Below are 18,006 nucleotides of genomic sequence, written 5' to 3'. Positions count from 1 at the left end.
ATTGTTATTTTTAATGAAATTTGAGATTTCCACTTAATAGGATTCAATGCTAAAGGCTTTAGAAAAACACCAAATATTATGAAGTTTGTGATAAAACCGTGGGAGCTGGCAGTAGTATTGCGGTAAGAGATTTAAAGCATCAGTACCTACTGAACTAGCAGAGGGTAGGTTTTTTTACATCCTTTGGCACAACTGGCATTCGTGAGCCTCAAACCCTCCACTTTTTGTGCAGGAGAGTCCAGGACATACAACTTGGGGATCCACCATTGGATCAGAAAGGGGAGGTTATGAGGCATGGGGGAGGTAATGGGGAAACAGTGAGAGTTACAGCAACCACACTGTTGCCCAGCAAATCCTAGGAGGCATTTTGAAAATCCTTCAGCATTGGCTTCATTCTCTTCCTTTCCAGTTCTTAAAGACTTCAATGGGAGGAAAGTTAGGCCAAAGCTAAGCACTTTTGAAACTCCCTTTTCTAGATCTCTGCTGATGTAAAGTCTGGTTGAAATGAATAATCTCTTATCCAATGAGTTGAACCATTCCCCCATCAGTGCCTTATGTGTTTTGTTGCTGAGTACAGCATGATGTGGGCAGACCGTTAGGTCACCACCACACTCCGTTCTCTCCCACCTCCTTTGTTAGAAATGGCGCTTGGACACCCTGGTCTTCCTGGGCCCCGTGTAGCACCTCCTGTGGGATTGGCTTTCAAGTCCGCCAGCGATCCTGCAGCAACCCCTCTCCACGGTACGGGGGCAGGGTCTGCGTTGGACAAAGCAGGGAAGAAAGGTAAGAGCTGTCCACAACACCATGTGTTCACTTCTGTGGTTATAATGTTGGCAGTTGGAAGTGGTGGCTCTTGTATGAATGCAGATTAAGGCTCTTTGGCTGAATGCACAAAATGGAAGAAATTCCAGAGAGATGAGGTTTCTCACATGCATGGCCACTGTCTTTCAATGAGCCTTTGGCCATCAGAGATTTCAGTTCTGCCTCCCCTCTCAAGCAGGACGTTTGAGACCTTCACAAGTATTCCCGTCTCCCAAACAGAGGTCTGACCCCCTCAATGAAAGGAGAAGCTGTGCCTGCTGTCAGCAGTGTAGAGTTTAGTGATACAGTTACATTGTTCTGATCCGTCCCTGAGGAGGCAGTTGAGTACGTGCAGCTTCCATCGCCAATTGCACCATTCCTAAGTCGCTATTAATTGTGCTGATGCACCAAGAGAAGTTCAAAACAAAATACAGCTGGACTCACGGAGTCAGGGTTGAGTTTTTGCAGGGGTTGGCATCAAAAAAACATCTTTTTTTCCCTCTGACCTAAGCAAATTTCATGCAAAATCAATAAGAGACAATACTTTTTGAACCTACGGAGCCATCTGCACTATTACACTTCTTCGAGCCCGGCCCCTCATTAAACGCATGCTTCAAGGCATCCCAATTTGGTTTCCAGATTTGACATTTCATTAAAGGCCACCTCTGCTTGGCAGTAGGTTGTTGCTTGTCCCTTGAGTGGTCACTTAAGACAGATCTCTCTGCATTTCTCAGAATACAAAGGGCAATTCATTTAACTTCCTTGATTCAGGACATTTTAATGTTTGGTTTGATTTGTGGCCATTCAGAATGGTCCTTTTTGGGTTTTAAAGACTACATCCGAGTCAATTGCAGTCCTGTGTGATTCAATTTGAGAACAATATTGATTAAAAAGCTGAACAAAATTAAAGTTACCTTTTGAAAAGGGAACATGAAATAGCATTACTTTAGGGCCTGCTTTTAGATGCTTATAGCATCTAGTTCAGCTCCAGTTGCAAACACTAGTTTTTTAGGGTCCAAGCAGTAGTCAGGGCCAGATCATGGGAAGGGAAGATTGTCAAGCCTTTAGCACCTGCCATTAGTGACAGGTCACTGTTGAGTTGACCTGCCAGTAGTCATCCCATTGAAAATATTTACCATCCACTGTCTCTCTTTATGACACATGGGTTCAACTTATGAGCTCTTTTGTGAATTCAGTGCATAAAAGTTAGGAGCTTAGAGCACTTTCAAAAACTTGATCTTGACCATTTATTCCAGCTGTCTCAGTGAGCTCAGCCTGGTTAACCGCTCCCCCTGTTCTGAACAAAGGGTACAGTTCTATGAACAGGAACGTTGCTAATCTGGCTGTTGTGTCAGCTTTCCGCTGGCTTTCTGTGCCTGCATGAATTGCACCCAAATGCAGTGTTTAGTCTTGTATCCATCACCATTTTGTCCCTTGGATGTGCTGACATGGATGTGTTTTGAGCAATGCGCTTTCTTATTTCAGATTCTGTAATGAGAACAGTCCATGTCCATTACCAATTTTTTGGTCTTCGTGGGGTCCTTGGAATAAATGTAGTGTGAATTGTGGTGGAGGGATTCATTCAAGGCAGAGGTCCTGTGAAAATGGAAATACATGTCCAGGCTGTGCTGTGGTATGTATTTTTTATTGACATTGCGTAAGGGGCACCTCTTGGCATCTAGCATCTAGGAACTTGGTATTTAACTCCTCTCTCCATCTTGGTTTTATTTCTTAAGATAGAAAAAGCCGCTATCCTCAGCTTTTGCTGGAAAGGATGCTGAAATGAACTGGGAAGCAGAGAGGTGGCAAATTCCCAAGTCAGTGAAGTTGGTGTGAAAGTGTGTATGTGTCAGTCTGTGTGTGTGTGTTTACCTAAAGGTAAGGACATACTGGTGTACAGAGGACTTCCTCAGGCCTCTGTGGGATCAGGTATCAAGTCCTGTACCTGAAAGCATTATACATTTTCTTTTCTTCTATCCCACTCCCATTGAGTCAACGAGGCCCTAATATATCAGAAATGAGTCTTATTGCCATACTTGAGTAAACAACTGGTCAAAAACCTAGTTAACCCATCAGTGAGGCGATGGCTACCTATTTGCTCTCTCTATTTTCCCGTTCCTATTCCGGCAGCTGTTTCATGCAGCTGTTTTAATTAGTTTTATGGAGAGTTTTCTTTCAGTGTAAGCAGATTTGATCTGGAACCTCCCATCTGTTCACAAGCTGTTTGGCATTTACTCTAGAATCATAAAGTCCTGAAGCATTACGTTTCTTTCCCTCTGCCAGAAAAGACTGGTTTGTTTATTTATTTATCTTTAAACAAGAGCACAATGTTTGTCACTGGAATTCCTCCCACTAGTGGCAAGAATTGTAAAGGCCCTAAATCACCCCATTCCCATCCAGCCAGAACGTTGTCTGTGCTCAGTGGATGCTCATCTCTACACCAAAGATGGCAAATGGTTCATAGTCCTCACTAGAGAGTTCAAAAAGCCAACCAAACAAAAATAGCTGTAAAAAGATAATCTAAACCCATCTTAAAAAGAAAACCATAAACTTTTCAAGGAATAAACCTTACTAACATATTGTTCTTATGGGGCTCCTCTAGGCTGACCTGAGAGCAGCATCTCAGGGTCACAGCAGAAATTTTTTTGCTGTTATTATTATCTATTGCCTGAATTATTCTCCTGCCCATAATGTACCAAGTTTTTGAAGCCTCACAGGCCTTTGAGTCAGCAAAGAAACACAAACCTGAGGGAGACATAGAAATAGCAAGCATAGTTCATCCTTGAGGTCCACCTGAAGCTATGCACCATCACTGCCTTCACAGTCACCACATTTTGTGCCGTGCCCAGCACTGGCTTGTGTCTGTGAGGTCAGATAAGGTGGATGGAGGTTGTTTTAGATCCAGGGGGTACCCCTTTATTTTCTGGAGTGGAAATAAATCTCTGTCAGTTAGGCTGCTGCTATTTAAGTAAGTAAGGAGAGAGTGGTTTTCCTTCTTGGCAGGAATACAAGACCTGCAACCCAGAGAGCTGCCCAGAGGTGCGCAGGAACACACCCTGGACCCCTTGGATGCCTGTCAACGTCACCCAGAACGGTGCCCGCCAGGAGCAGCGCTTCCGCTACACGTGTCGTGCCCAGCTGTCCGATCCTCACGAGCTGCAGTTTGGGAGGAAGAAAACTGAGAGTCGATTCTGCCCCAATGATGGCTCAGCAGTGTGTGATACTGACTGTACGTCTTGCCAGCTCTGGGGGACCATAGGGCAAGCCTAGATTTGGTGGTGGAAGGGGGACCCTCTCAGAACAACAAGAACCTGATTGTGTCTACATAAGTCTCGCCATGTATGACCGGTGTCACTGCAGAAGGCAGGGATGGAGAGAGCCCTCTGACTTAGAGATCAATACAATTGTGTGCTCTGTGCTTATGGCATTGTATAGATTTGTTCTTGCTACTACCAGGCTGCCCCAAGGAGAACAGGCAAGTAATGAGGGTATAGAGAAGAAGAGAGCAGCCATTCTACAGGACAGTATGTCTTTATTCTTTCTCTCTGGAGGCTCTCTTGTGCCCTGCCTCTGGGGTTATTCCCTTTGGTACTGTTGTGATGCAAGGCAGTGTCCTGAGGGCACAGCCTCGACCGCCACAGTTTGCTGCCCAGAAAGGCCATTTATCAAGGTTATCAGTAGACTCAGTTTGTGTGTGTGCAGATTTCATTTTGTCTCTAGTTTAGCTGTAACCCTGTGTAACAAAACTCTTGCTAAGGGCCTTCAACACAAACTCTTCCCCAGGGCACATCAATCCTGATTTTATTCATGAGCTGAAGCCCTTTTTAAAAGCCGAACAGCTGATTAATTTGTGATCTTGTGGTGTTTTGTTTGTTTTCCTTGAAGCTCTTGTTGATGACCTCCTCAAGACTGGTAAGACCTCTGCACGGATTATCAATGGGGGCTGGTCCTTTTGGGGGGCCTGGTCTTCCTGTTCCAGGGACTGTGAGTTGGGCTTTAGGATCAGGAAGAGAACATGCACAAACCCTGAGCCTAAAAATGGTGGCCTGCCCTGCGTGGGGTCAGCGATGGAGTACCAAGACTGCAATCCTCATCCCTGCCCAGGTAACCATGATCATCTTCCTGCATGCAATTCAGAGGTGTTCTTCCCCATCTTAATAGTAGATCCACAAAGAAAAATAAAATCAGTATTTCCAAGCTGCTTTTTTTTTTTTTTTTAATTTGGGGGATTTTTCCTTAATGTTTTTAAAAGCTATTGGAATGACCCATGTATGTGATCTTGAGTGCTATGACTTATGTTTCACCTCGGCTCAGAGGGTAACACAGCCACATCCTCTAGAGGAAGTAGTACCGTGGCTTGTCTAGCAAGTTTTTGCTTCAAGAAGGTTTGATATTCCATCCAGTGGAGGGCATCACGGTGCATCTGCACCTTGATGAGGATACAGGCTTAATAAATGTGGCTTAATACTGTGTAGAGATGCTTGATGTGGCGGTTCTTCTTGTGAACACTTGTTTCTTCCCCCTCTCCTGCTTACGTATTGTTCTTGCGATGGGCATCTACTCTTGGCATCAGTTACCATTTCCTGCACAGCCAGCAGGGAGTATTCTTGCCTGGTTTCCTGGTTTTCGAGTTTGTCCTCATGTTTATGTTGCACTCCTGATCCAGAATAGTAATAATAGACCATTGACTACTGTATTCTCTCTCACTTATCCTTCTTGCTCTGTAATAACTATCTAAACTAAATTTAAGCAATTTTACACAAATTACCTTGCCTCTTTGCAGTTCTAGCAAGTATCTACTTCTGGCGATATAGTTTGTGGCCTACACTTGAAAATGTTATAATAGTATTATTATGATTCTAAAATTCAATACAAAGATAAAATTCCAATGCAGATATAATCAGAATGTGCAGCAAGAGCGTAGCGGGAGTGTCAAATATTGCACTCTATGGCCTATAAAAAGAAAATAACTCTAGCACTATAAAGGCAGCTATTAGTACTATTTTGGAAGCTCTCAGTGGCTTTTCACTAATGTCTGTGCCCTTCTTCTGTGCTGTTTTCTCCCCTTGGACACTATGATGTTTTACAATCTGTTCTGAGTGCATGATTACTATTTCTCTGTGTCTCCCTCCTTCCCTGCCTCACTCAATGTGTATACCCAAATCCTGGGTTTATCTTGCACTACGTCATCAGGTTATTATCTTCTGAATTAATGGCATGTGAACCTGCAAATCAGGCAGTCTAGTTGCCTGACAAGGGGCGGGTGGGAATCAGGGATCTTAAGTCCCTCCCTAGTTTCATTATTAATCTGTTATGGGGCTGTGCTCACATCATAGAATCACAGAGTGGTTTGGGTTGGAAGGGACCTTTAAAGGTCATCTAGTCCAACCCACCTGCAATCAGCAGGGACAATAAATAAAGCCTCTGAGTTTCTGTTTACTGAAGGTTGGAAGTAGAGGACTCGGGGCCCCCACAGAAAGGTGCCATATAAGCTCCACTTAGGTTGTCAAGCACTTTTTTTCCAAGTAAATCTGTTGTTGCTGTAGGTGAAGCATCAGGAGACAATATAATAACAATGCTGTATTATAAAAAGTTGTAAACTAGACTAGACTAGAATACAATAGAATATTTCAGTGACTTACCCTAAGGAATAGTTTCTATTTTGGCACTTCATGATGTAGAGTCTTTTTGTGCATAGACTTCATTCTGCATCTGCAGATTGCAGCGCATTTGTACCCTCTCTTGATATGAAGTTCTTGTTGTAAGGCCCAAATGTCCTGGGGTACAAGAAACTGCTAGCTAGTCTGGGCAGGGTGGATCTGGAAGGCGAGATACTGGGGCTCTCCGGCTTTGTCACAGTGAGAGGAGTAACCAATGGCACCTACCTCTCTCTCCTTGCTTTTCAATGTCCTTCAGTGAAAGGTTCATGGTCTTGCTGGACTCCTTGGTCTCACTGCTCAGCAACCTGTGGAGGAGGACACTACCAGCGCACGCGGACTTGCACCAATCCAGCTCCGTCTAGTGGAGAGGATATCTGCATTGGGCTGCACACCGAGGAGGCCCTTTGCAACACGCACCCATGTGAAGGTAGCCAGTTTCTGTCCCTGCTCCAACTGGCTTGAGTGGTGGTAGGAGCAAGACACATCTGCAAAATGTTTAAAAAATAAATCGGAAACACCACCAGTTAAAAGCTTTTCTGTCCATTCAGTAAATGTCTATTGAACCAGGGAGAAAGGAGACATCCCAGTGGTTCAACTGCAATGCATCACCTTTCTCTTTACCTGTTCACTAGCCCATGCTCTGGCATTCTGGTGCCGGACAGGCAAAATCTTGTTAACAGCCAATCCATTTAAAGTAATTGAAAAAGCAGGAGCTTGATTCTTCAATGTGGAAGCTTACAAGACAAACAAAAGGAGTCATGAAGCATCAATCTGTACAGTTGCTGAAGTTGCTTCCAATTCTTCCTTTTTCTTACACAGACAGGCAGATGAGCAGGTGCTACAACGCAGAGAGCAGGGTTTAGGTCTGTGCTGCTTTTGAACCACCTTTGTGTATTTCTGATCCAGTGCTGGCTGACTCCTGTCCTTAGGAAATGCAGCAAGACTTTTTACCTGCTGTAATTTGTCCTGGCGGCTTGAGGTATGCCCGGGAGGCAACCTCAAAGCTTGGAGGTCCTGGTGCAACATTGCCCCATCCAACTCCTTGTATGCCTTTAACCAGAGAGGTGATATAGGAGCTGTTAAGACAACTCCGTGCTGCGCAGTGCTCCACCAAGGGTTGGTTCAGTCCGTACTGGGAAAACTACACCCTGACAAGTAGGGTATGATGCTTGCACTGTTATTTGTATTGAGAATAGTAAATCCACTAGGGCCCCTGGATTAGATGTGACAGAGAGGGCCAGGCCAGGATCTAGACATCCTTCAGGATGGGAGAAGTTTGGTATCTCTAAGGGATCCTTTTCCTTCTTGGTGACATTGTCTGTGTGTTTTCCTGATCTTGGATTTCAGGTGGCTGGTCAGAGTGGTCAGAGTGGAGCCTGTGTAATGAAGAGGGCATCCAATACCGCAGCCGTTACTGTGAAGTACACAGCCCAGACTCTTCTCAGTGCGTCGGAAACAGCACACAGTACCAAGAGTGCCTGTATAATGAAATTCCTGGTATGTACAGTGTCATCGAGGAGGGAGAGGGTGGGCCAATGCAGGAGGACAGCTCGTGCCCAGACTGTCAAGCTAAACTGAGATTTTCCCTACTATAAATTGGGTTTGGATACTTCTAGAAAAACAAGCAAACAAACAAACGTTATAAACTCCTTTGTGGCAGGCACAGGGTAACTGACAATCCTTTAAGGCAGCTTAGCTTTTCTTTAAAACAGAGTTACTTAGCTCTGTAGTAAATAACTGGTATTGCTTCACCTGAGTTGAAGCTTTTAACTTTGCATAGTTCACCTCAGGCTGGACTATAAAAATTATCTCTGTTCTCAGTATGGATAAAGGCAACAGAAGGTCCTTGAGTTCAGGTATCAAAAGAAGCATCCCAAAAGAACAAAGAAATTAGGAGGGGCAGATCGAGAAAAGTGGTGTGTGAAGTGGGGAGATTAATCAAGGGTCTGACAGAGCGATACTGCTGATGGACAGATGGTCATCAACATCTTCCACCCTGTGTTTTGTGGAAATTGAATCTCCCAAGCAAATATTTCATATGGGTCTAGACTGAATAACCCCTTTCTGCATGTTATTTTCTGGATTACAGTGCCCTGACTTAAAAATCTGAGAGCTCTAGGCAATGGTACTCTTCTTTTTCATGGTTTTCTCAGCTGTCTTCTTTCCCCTAAATCGAAGAAGCTGAACAGTGATCAGGTAACAATACTGGAATCGTCAGGTCTTTGGAGAGGTTTTGCTGCATGTGTTTCACGCTCTGAGTTTGTCATTCAATTTAGAGAGACTCTCAGCTTGCTGCAGAACACATGAGCAGCTTCTCGTGTCTGGAACACAGGGGGTTTAATTACTTAAAGAAGGAAAGTGATGGCAAAATGACAACTTTCTCCAATCCTCTTCTCTTTGTTTAGTGATCCTGCCTGCCTCCAGCATTGATGAGAGCACGAACTGTGGAGGTAGGGTACCACTAACTATGTATCTTATTTTTATCTTAACCTGGCTTCTTTTCTCCCTGTGCAGTATCAACCAAACCATTAATCTGTACAGCTCATATCCCACTGATAGCCTTAATTCCACTGGAGTCTTGCTGTCTGAGTCAGACTGGAGGAATGTATCGCATGTCCACTTGTCAGTTCCAAGATTTTTATTTATTTCGGGGTTTGGGTCGGCCACTGAGGGTCATTAATTACCAGAGAGCACATTGCTTGTCCTCTCTCCCTGCAGGGTAAATGTTGAGGAGAAAGGAAGGGATTCCTCATCCCACCACTGTAAGCCTCCAGCTGTTTGGAGGCAGGTGTTTTTAAACAATCTATAAAGCTTCCAGTGAACGGGGTCTCTTAGATTCTTTGCTGATAGAGGATGAGATTAGAGTTTATACTTGTTCTCCAAGCACTTCCTTTCATTCAAGTCCTCACCTCTCACAGAAGTCGTGTCTCCTTTCTGCATGTAACTTGGAAAGATCCAGTCATTAGTGTCACTTTTCCACTGCCCTAGGAGCCCTTATGATAAAAATGCAGACTGAAGAAAATGGCAGGTTCCTTCAACATTTTAAAACACTAGTTTCACACTAATGACCATGTCACATCCCTGCTCTCCTGGAATCTAGATGATCTGCAGGCTGCCAAAATCTCTTCTCCCTGTGGAGATCATGGCAAAAAACAGGCATGCCACCTGTGGCACGAAAATGTGGCCTCTCGGTTTGTGACTGCGGGGGCAATCAATGGAATTGAGATTTCAGCACCTGCAATGTAACAGTTGGTTTTCTGCGTCACTCCTCCCCCAGAGGGTGCCTCGGATCTGCTTCAGTTCCAGGACTCCTTGCTACGGCCTGCACCCTGCTGTTGTGCACTGTATCCACGTTTCCTTCTTTTACCACCACCATTGTATCTGCTGGTGCAATCTACATTTTACCATAGCTAATATTATTTATTACTTAGTGTTCTACAATGTTTGGCAAAGAAGCCAATCAATAGAATTTCTGTTGACGCATCTCAGAAAATCTATATTTTCATGATGAACCAGAAAGCTTCCCCTCTGGGGACTCACATGCTGCAAACAAAGTAATTTGTTTTTTCCCTAAGATACAGCTAAAAATCACCTGAAAAATCAGATGGTCTTTCAAAAGTGAAATGTAAGAGAGCTTTATGTTTTAGAAAGGATTTCCTACTGTAGTGACTTGCAAATGTAGCAGTGAAATGAAATATTCACTGAAATATAAGCAAAGCTGGGTATGAGGAGAATGTGACAGTGTCGTGTGGCTTTACTGGGCGCTGTTGCATATTCTGTGTTTTAGCTCTCATGAGTGACATAAAGCAGGCAGAGTTTTTTAGAAAAGAAATGTCTTTTGGGAAAAGTCTTGTAACATTTAGTAGGAAATTAGCATCTTTCTGCTGCTTTTTTGGACCATCATCCAAAACACAACAGAAAGTGGTAATCTTGCAATAGAATTTTATAGTGTGGTTTAAAAAATAAATGTAGCTCTTCAGTCCAGTAAATTCTCTATGTTCCTTACTGTAATTATGATTGAAGCCCATTACTTTGTTGTAGAACTCTATTGGTTTTGTTCTTTTTAAACTCAGGAGGATGTGCTTTAACTAAAGATTAGAGGAGAGCAGTAGACTAATGGGCAGAATTCTCTATTTGAAAAGCATATCAGTTAAAATGTAAGATGGCACCAAAAAATTGCATGCTGTGATCAGACTAAGAATGAACCTCATTTAAAGCCACTCTCTGAGCAGTCCCTTCCATTTGCCTGCACACAGTCAAGTCAACACAGCAGTCTGTCCAAATGAATTGGCTTTTTAAGTATTATGAGAATTTTACCCCTGCAATCCCCGCCGAGCCCGTGTGGCTGCCCCCTGGGACAGCTGCCCTGGGGGGCCAGCAGTCAGGGGTCCCTCCCCCCGGCACTAGGACCCCTGTCACTCCTGTTTGAAAGTTGACAAAGCAAAGGCAGAGGAAAGGTAATAGCGTTTGGACTCATCATTGCTGATTCTTTTTCTGTAAATCCCTCCCCTGCACATAGCAAGAGAGCAGGGTCGTAAAGTTTTGCCACCCAAGATTGCCTCTGGTTGCTTCGTTAACTTGATGGCTGTAAAGATCGCTACTGTTTGTTCTCTTGTCACTGGAGATCTGTTGGTGGTTGGTTTTACCATGGGGTTTGAGAGTCTCTGGTGTGAGGGAGGAATGAGGAGCAGTATTTGACTTTGTCTTCCCCCCACCAGCCGGAGTTGTGAGTTAAGTACTTCCCAGCGCGTGGGATGCACAACTACAGCTCCTTCCAGAGGTCAGCGCTGTGCTTGGAGGGTGCTGCTGCAATCCCACGTGGAGAGATCTCTGTAGGAGGCTTTTATAGTCCAAGAGCTTTTCTGTTTGAAATATTTGCACTGTAGCTACCCTGCCGGCACCTGCCTGCAACTGGCTTCCTATCTTTGCAGTTTGTGGAGAAAGCCAACAAAGAAGTGTTTTTCAAGCAGTTCCCCCCTTTCCTTTTCCGTCTTATCTTTCCCATTCCCCTGAGGATCCCCGTTTCACTGTTAGCGGTACAAATACACACCTCAGAAGTAGTGCAGACATGACCAAGGCAATGCTGCCCTGTGAATACGCAAGAATGCTGAGCACACTTGGATTACATGGGGGAGGAATGTGTATCTCCCCCACCCCACACACAGTCCCGTAGGCATTTTGGACAGCCAACAAAAAGGGCTTTCCTCTCCCTTCCTTCCCCTTCAGAGAAACACTGAGCAGTTTTATCCCCTTATTTCCATGACACACACACATGCTTTGGAATCCATTAATGTGCATTGTTTGTACGGCTCATTTCTTTAGCTGTCAGCTTAACATAATGTTTAGTTTCAATATCAATAGAGGGGCGAGAAGAGAGACAGGGAGGGAGCTTTGAGAAAACAATGCATGAACCTGTTAAACTGCACAAGGCAGAGCTGCAGTGGGGAGACCGATTTGCAGGGAGATTATGTCAGTTTATGTTAGAACGTAAGACTCTGGCTTCAACAGCTTATTAATGTTGATCCTGAGATGTCATAGCTCTGATTTGCACCTGTGGTCTTGTCAGGAGAGGAAAAAAGGCTGTTCTTTAAAAATAGCATCTCTTGTCATTTCCCTTGCAGGTTTTAGTCTCATCCATCTGATTGCCACTGGGGTCTCCTGTTTCTTCGGCTCTAGCCTCTTAACGTTTGTGATTTACGTGTACTGCCAGCGCTGTCAGAGGCAGTCCCAGGAGTCGACTGTTATCCACCCAACCACTCCCAACCATCTCCATTACAAGGGCAACACAACCCCCAAGAACGAGAAGTACACCCCTATGGAGTTCAAGGTAGGGTAGTTGATGAGAAATACCACAAACAGCTTGCTATTACCGAACAAATTTTGTCTTAATGTCAGGGTTGGAATTGGGTAGGTTTGTGATTCTGTGCCCAGCTGTTGGCCTTATCCGGGGGGGTTGAAGGGGCATTTAGCTGTACTGTCACAAAGGGGTTAAAAAGTCCCATTACTGCAATGGGGTTTTGTTCTGTTTCACGGTCCTGATGAATGCCAGTCTGGCAAGTACATACCAAGATACTCCAGCCCATTCTGACTATTGTATGTATACAAATTGTCCTCTAAGAAATCAGTAAGAGCTCAGTTCGGTGCATTGGTAGCGCGTGGTAAGAGGAAACGGAGGGGAGGAAGAATAAAAATGGAAACTTCATTAGACAAATAGCTGGGAAAATGCTTATTGGTAGGATGAGATTCTGAAAATGCTTTGGGAACTGCCAAATTGGAGAGAATGAGAAAGCAGAAAGGGTTCTGCCCCCGCTATCAGTACTGGACAGAACTTAGCCCAGGCAGCCATGCAGAATTCAATGGTAACAGCGGAACTGGGAGCTGAAGCCTTAGGAGAAGCTGAGTGTCAAAGTGGCATGCTCTGTTGGCATGTCTGCTTGCTAAAGAGAACATTAGAGAAGATAGGACCAAGGGTGCAAGAGACAATATGCTGAGACAGTAGCACATTGTTGTATTTGAGCATCAGTCTCCAGGCGAAGTGTGGGATCAGAGAAGTGAGCAGTGGGATGGGTGAAGGGGCTTCATGTCACCACAGCAGGAGCAGCCTGCCTAAGGTCACTTGAACAGGGTGGAGCATTATTTGGGACATGAACACAAAACAGAAGGAAGCCCTGCAGCTGCTTGTTCCTTCCTATAGCTGTGTCTTGTGCTGTTGACATTTTGATTGTCTGTTTCTGCTGATCTGGCCTGGCTTCTCACTGAGACCCAACAATAAGATCAACGGTGGGACCGTAGCCATAGTCCTGGGTGTTGGGGATTGCTTCTACGCAGGGATTTTATAATTCTGGGCACAGGACAACTCCTGATACATGGCCATGATTTGCAATGTGAATATGCATGAGAACTAAGAGCTTGCATCAAATCATTTGAAATGAGTCAATGTCAGTTTGGTGTTTTAAGGGAAAACAGTTTGAGCTGGAAAATAACAGACCAGTTTGGCAATAAGCATGTGCTGAATTCCTTGTGTTGGGCATTGCAGCTCCTCAGAGGATCCCACTGCCTATAAATGCAGTCTCAAAAATACATTTCCTAGCAGCATAAGGCTACCGTTGCATAAAGTTTAATAAGGGTGCAGCATCATAATGCGAGTCAGCATGGATTTGTGGAAAGTAAATCACGTCAAGCAAATTGGATTCCTTTTTTAAATTAAATAAATATTGATCTAGATAGGAGGGAAGCAGCAGACATATTGGGATTTTGCAGAAGCTTTTAACAAAGTTTCACAGGATGTATTATTCTACACACTCTGCATATACGGGTTAGGTAATAAATTATTAAGACAGGTAAAGAACTGGGACCTGATTCTGAAAGCTTCAAACTATGAGAGTAATCCTTTCGGTTATGTGAGTAGTTATGGCAAAGTCAATAGGAAGACCCAGATGAGAAAAGCTTGCAGAAATAAAGAGATGAGCAAGAGCATCCCCTCGTTTCTTACATAGCAAACAATGAAGAAAAGAGACAAATTTATTTTTGTGGCCGAAAGCAGGTAGTTACAGGGTTGGCTTTGTGTTAACATTTTCTTCATGATTTATATTGTGCTATCATATGTTGTCAGACAATGCTAAAATAGGAAGAATGGTTAAAATTTAGAAGGATGAAGTTGTTCGCGGAATGATCTTGATCAGATGGGTAAATGGATTATGCAATGCAATACGTCTATGCCGAGTGGTGGAGTGGAGTAGAAGTAATAACAAAGCTAAGCAAAGTTTAAAATAGCAGTAGATTAGTTAATGTACTATCAGGAGGGAGCTGACCTCTTTGATAGATGCATCTCTGAATACTTGATCTAGTGTGTAGTAACAGTGAGCAGCTGTTAGAGTCTTCTTTTGAGGGACATAAAGAGCCTAGGCATTAGATCAAGTTTTGAAAAGTCTCGTTTATTTAAAGGAAGGCATTAGCTAACCCAGACTGCATGAGTTAGGCTGGGGGGAGAAGGGACCTGGACACAAGGAGAGATAGACCAGATGGGACTTATTTATAGAATGTTAGGAAGTGAAAGAGTTCAAGTGCATAAATCTGCAGTCATTGGACAGACCAAAACTAAATGTTTAGGAGCAAGGGGCTGCTTACTGAGAAGAACACAAAGTCATACTCTTTCAGAGTGGTGAATGAGGCAAAGAGATTTACAGAAAGGGTAAAATCTGTTTATGAAGTGAAGCCCCTTTTCTCTGTTCTGGTTGAATATTTCCTTATGTTCATCTTTTCTGTTGGCCCTCCTTTCTTAAACTCTTGCCTGAAAATGTCTCATTTAATACTACAAATTTACCATTTCTCAGTGTTCCCTTGAAGAATATAGCATTAGTGCAGTAAGAGGAAGGCTCTGTGTGCTCTGTGCTGTGTAATTACTTACAGAACTTGTTATTAGCCAGCTTTATATTTAGGAATAAATGGCAGATTTTTCTAAGGGTCAGGAGGGAGTTTTTCATGCCTTCAAGCAGCATGTGTTGTTGTATTGTGACGCTACACAATTAACATTCAAATGACGGAGGAACTGAAATTCACCTACTGGAAAATAAGGGTTGGACTGAGCTTGGATATGGGCCCACCTGAATTTAAAATGTGTATGTATGAAAGAAAGTGAAAACACCTGAAATTACGGATTCTAAACCCAAGTAAGTTTCTATTCAGCAGATACCAAGGAAACTTTCCTCAATATTTTTTATGTAATGACAGCAAAATCATTGTAGATTTGGGAGTGTGTGTGTGTGTGTGAAAGAGTTAATAAAGCCATGATTAAGGAAATACATGGTGTGTAGACTACTTTTCAGTAACAGAAAATGATAATACACAGTGACATGATGGTAGCAGAAGGCTGAGCATATGCACAAGTCTATTATTTTCCATTCTTTGATAATAATAAGCCTTCTGCAACCATCTTTAGTTTGTTTTCATCTTGAAATATCTCTGCTCTCCAACCAGCAGGTGAACACAGTAGAAAGTTTGGCACTGTTATATTCAAATGTACAGCACTGAATGCAAACTCATAAATCAAGGTGAATTTTATATGAAGGCAGATTTTAATGAAGGAAGTGCTAGCTGATAGGAGCCTTGTTGGACATTTCAGCACAGCAATGCAGTAATGCAGATCAGATGTAAATATCATACATAATGGTGACCTATTGATCATTTAGCTGATGCTAACTTGCTTAGGCAGTGTTTGGCAGAAGAATGTTGTATTTTTGCTGGCTTATTTTCCCTTCCTGTTTTGCTTTCTCAGGAATGCTGCGAGGTTTATTATTAGCTATTTTAGCTGTGATGTCTTCAAAGATTTCATGCATATACATTTACCAGCAGCACGTTGATTTTGATTTGTTATTCACAGATCATAGGGGAGAGACCTTTTGGGTCACCTAATAAGCAGTTCATGTTTCATTAATTGGTTAAAGTTCATACAGCACTCTGACAATATTGAAGACTGTGCAGAACAAGAGCATAATGAAATAAAAATTACCTGCTCTTCACATTTTGGCATGATGGGTTACAGAACCACCTACAACCTTCCCAGTACTGCCACGCCGATTAGTTAATAACCGGCTATCAAAGCAGAGAGGGGATCCTCTTTTTAAATGTCTTGTTTCAACTACTCAGCCACTTACTCATATGAGTTACTCATTAGCATCGTGCTGATGGAAAGCGAGATGATCATCCTGCAGCAGAAGTGGGAGGATGTAGGGTCAAGGTTGAGCCCTTGTGAATTAGGAGCTCTTGGAAGAGCCACACATGGAGAAAGGATTTGGACTGAACTTCTTCCTATTGCTAAATTCTCTGCCAATAGAGAGAGCCAAGTTTTTATTCTATGCGGGATTTGCATAGGCAAAGGCGTCTGCACACTGGTCCAAATCCAAAATCCAGTGGCCTTTGGATCAGGCCAGATGGGATCAGTGAGAAATGTAAGTTTGCAGGATGGTTGTGATGATGATTCTGCAGATTTTCTTCTCGATTGTGCTGGACAGACCTCCCTCTGTCCTTCCTTCCTTAAACACAGCTTTAGTTATGAGTCACACAATCAAACTCCTCCTGTACCAATGCTTCAAATAAGCTAGGGAAGCACTGGAGCTTTCCATCTGCTCTGGGCATCACTGCTGCTCTTGTAGAAGCTAAAGGCCAAACTCTAAAGTTGTGCTCAAGCAAAACAATTGTTTATGTCAATGAGCAAATTTATTGTGAGGGAAAATGAGGTGAGAACTGAGTGAGATCGCAGGCTATGGCATTGAAAGAGGGGAACTATATATTGATGTATGACCTGATGCCTGAGGTTTCTAGGAGAACACCAGAACAACACACATTAACTTGAGCAGGATTCTGAGTCCTGCACTTGCTCAAAATTATGCAGCAAATACAAATGCCACTACCAGAAAATGGGAGGAATATTCAGTAGATCACTTGGGACTCTGTATAAATTAGAAGCTACAATGAATATTTTTTAATAAAATGAGAATAATGCTGTTGAGAATCAAATAACAGTGCAGAGCAGACACCTTCTGCAAAGGACTCCGGACTCTGTGATCCACATTTCATTACTAATCCCAAATACTTCATAGCAATGAAACATCAACATGGAGGGTTATGAAACAGAAACCAATTCTGTCTTTGGAAGAAGAATCCTTCTGAATAAAACGACAGGCTGTGTGTTTGGTGTGGCTTCCAACATTGCAAAAAGAAATAAAGCTCAGGGTATAGGAAAGTGGATCCCTGTATGGATTTTAAATGTCTCTCTCTTGGTGATGGTCATTTTCACTGTCAGTGAAAATCATGCCTTTTTATAGCGGGGAGACAGCCAGTGGTTCAAGTTTAAATGAGCTTTAACTGCTGTCAGGTGCCCTAGAGGAATGTTCGTCTAAGTCATCCTTGGTTTCTGAGGGTGTTTGTTTCTCTCTGCCATGGAAAACTTAGGGCTTCGGTGTCCTGTCGCTTAATTTGATATGTTGCTACTTCAACTAAAATTGGCTAGCCCATTTATTTCTAGTGATCACAGCACATACACTGATAGCACTGTGATATAAACTTTTTTCTTTTCCCGGTGACCCTTTCACTGTGCATCATTTAAGCCCCAGGAAGTGGCTGTAAAGTTCAGACATAAGCCAGCAGTTGATGATACCCAACATCATCAATAAGTTATCAACAGCCTCCCTTAAGTATTTGCTTTAGCAACGTGGCATTTTAGAGGGAGATTTAGCTGATGTAATCAGCTGGAAAAAATAAATACACACACACACATATATATATACACACACAAATATAGTAAATCACATTGAAACATAAATTTTGCTACCACTGAATTTCATGTTTGACAAAGACTATTTCCCCTGAACAAAGTGGCATTTAAGAACATTAAGTGCTTGAATGGTAGAGCACATATTTTTAGTACTTACCATGAGTATGGTATTATTTGAAAAAGAATAGTAGGGGCAGGGGGTTGTATTGGCAAAGGAGCATTGTGCCCTTTCTTGTATGATCCTGCAGTTGCAAATCTCACTTCAGGGGACTC

At 43.1% G+C, this 18,006-nt stretch overlaps 1 protein-coding gene across 4 annotated transcripts in view; it reads left to right on the top strand.

Moving 5' to 3' along the window:
* SEMA5B (semaphorin 5B) overlaps positions 1 to 18,006 on the top strand; it is a 272,794-nt gene that overhangs the window by 241,567 nt on the left and 13,221 nt on the right. For all 4 annotated transcript variants that reach the window (XM_074594864.1, XM_074594865.1, XM_074594866.1 and 1 more), the window contains 8 exons: positions 640 to 783; positions 2,287 to 2,434; positions 3,805 to 4,030; positions 4,687 to 4,905; positions 6,718 to 6,888; positions 7,809 to 7,958; positions 8,867 to 8,911; positions 12,083 to 12,288. In XM_074594864.1, coding sequence (XP_074450965.1) covers positions 640 to 783; positions 2,287 to 2,434; positions 3,805 to 4,030; positions 4,687 to 4,905; positions 6,718 to 6,888; positions 7,809 to 7,958; positions 8,867 to 8,911; positions 12,083 to 12,288 — 1,309 coding nt within the window. The remainder of the gene's footprint in view (positions 1 to 639; positions 784 to 2,286; positions 2,435 to 3,804; positions 4,031 to 4,686; positions 4,906 to 6,717; positions 6,889 to 7,808; positions 7,959 to 8,866; positions 8,912 to 12,082; positions 12,289 to 18,006) is intronic.

Source organism: Larus michahellis, chromosome 7, assembly GCF_964199755.1.
Source record: "Larus michahellis chromosome 7, bLarMic1.1, whole genome shotgun sequence".
NCBI classification, from domain to species: Eukaryota; Metazoa; Chordata; class Aves; order Charadriiformes; family Laridae; genus Larus; species Larus michahellis.
Note: the sequence above shows the minus strand (reverse complement) of the source record. Positions and strands in the feature narration are given on the sequence as shown.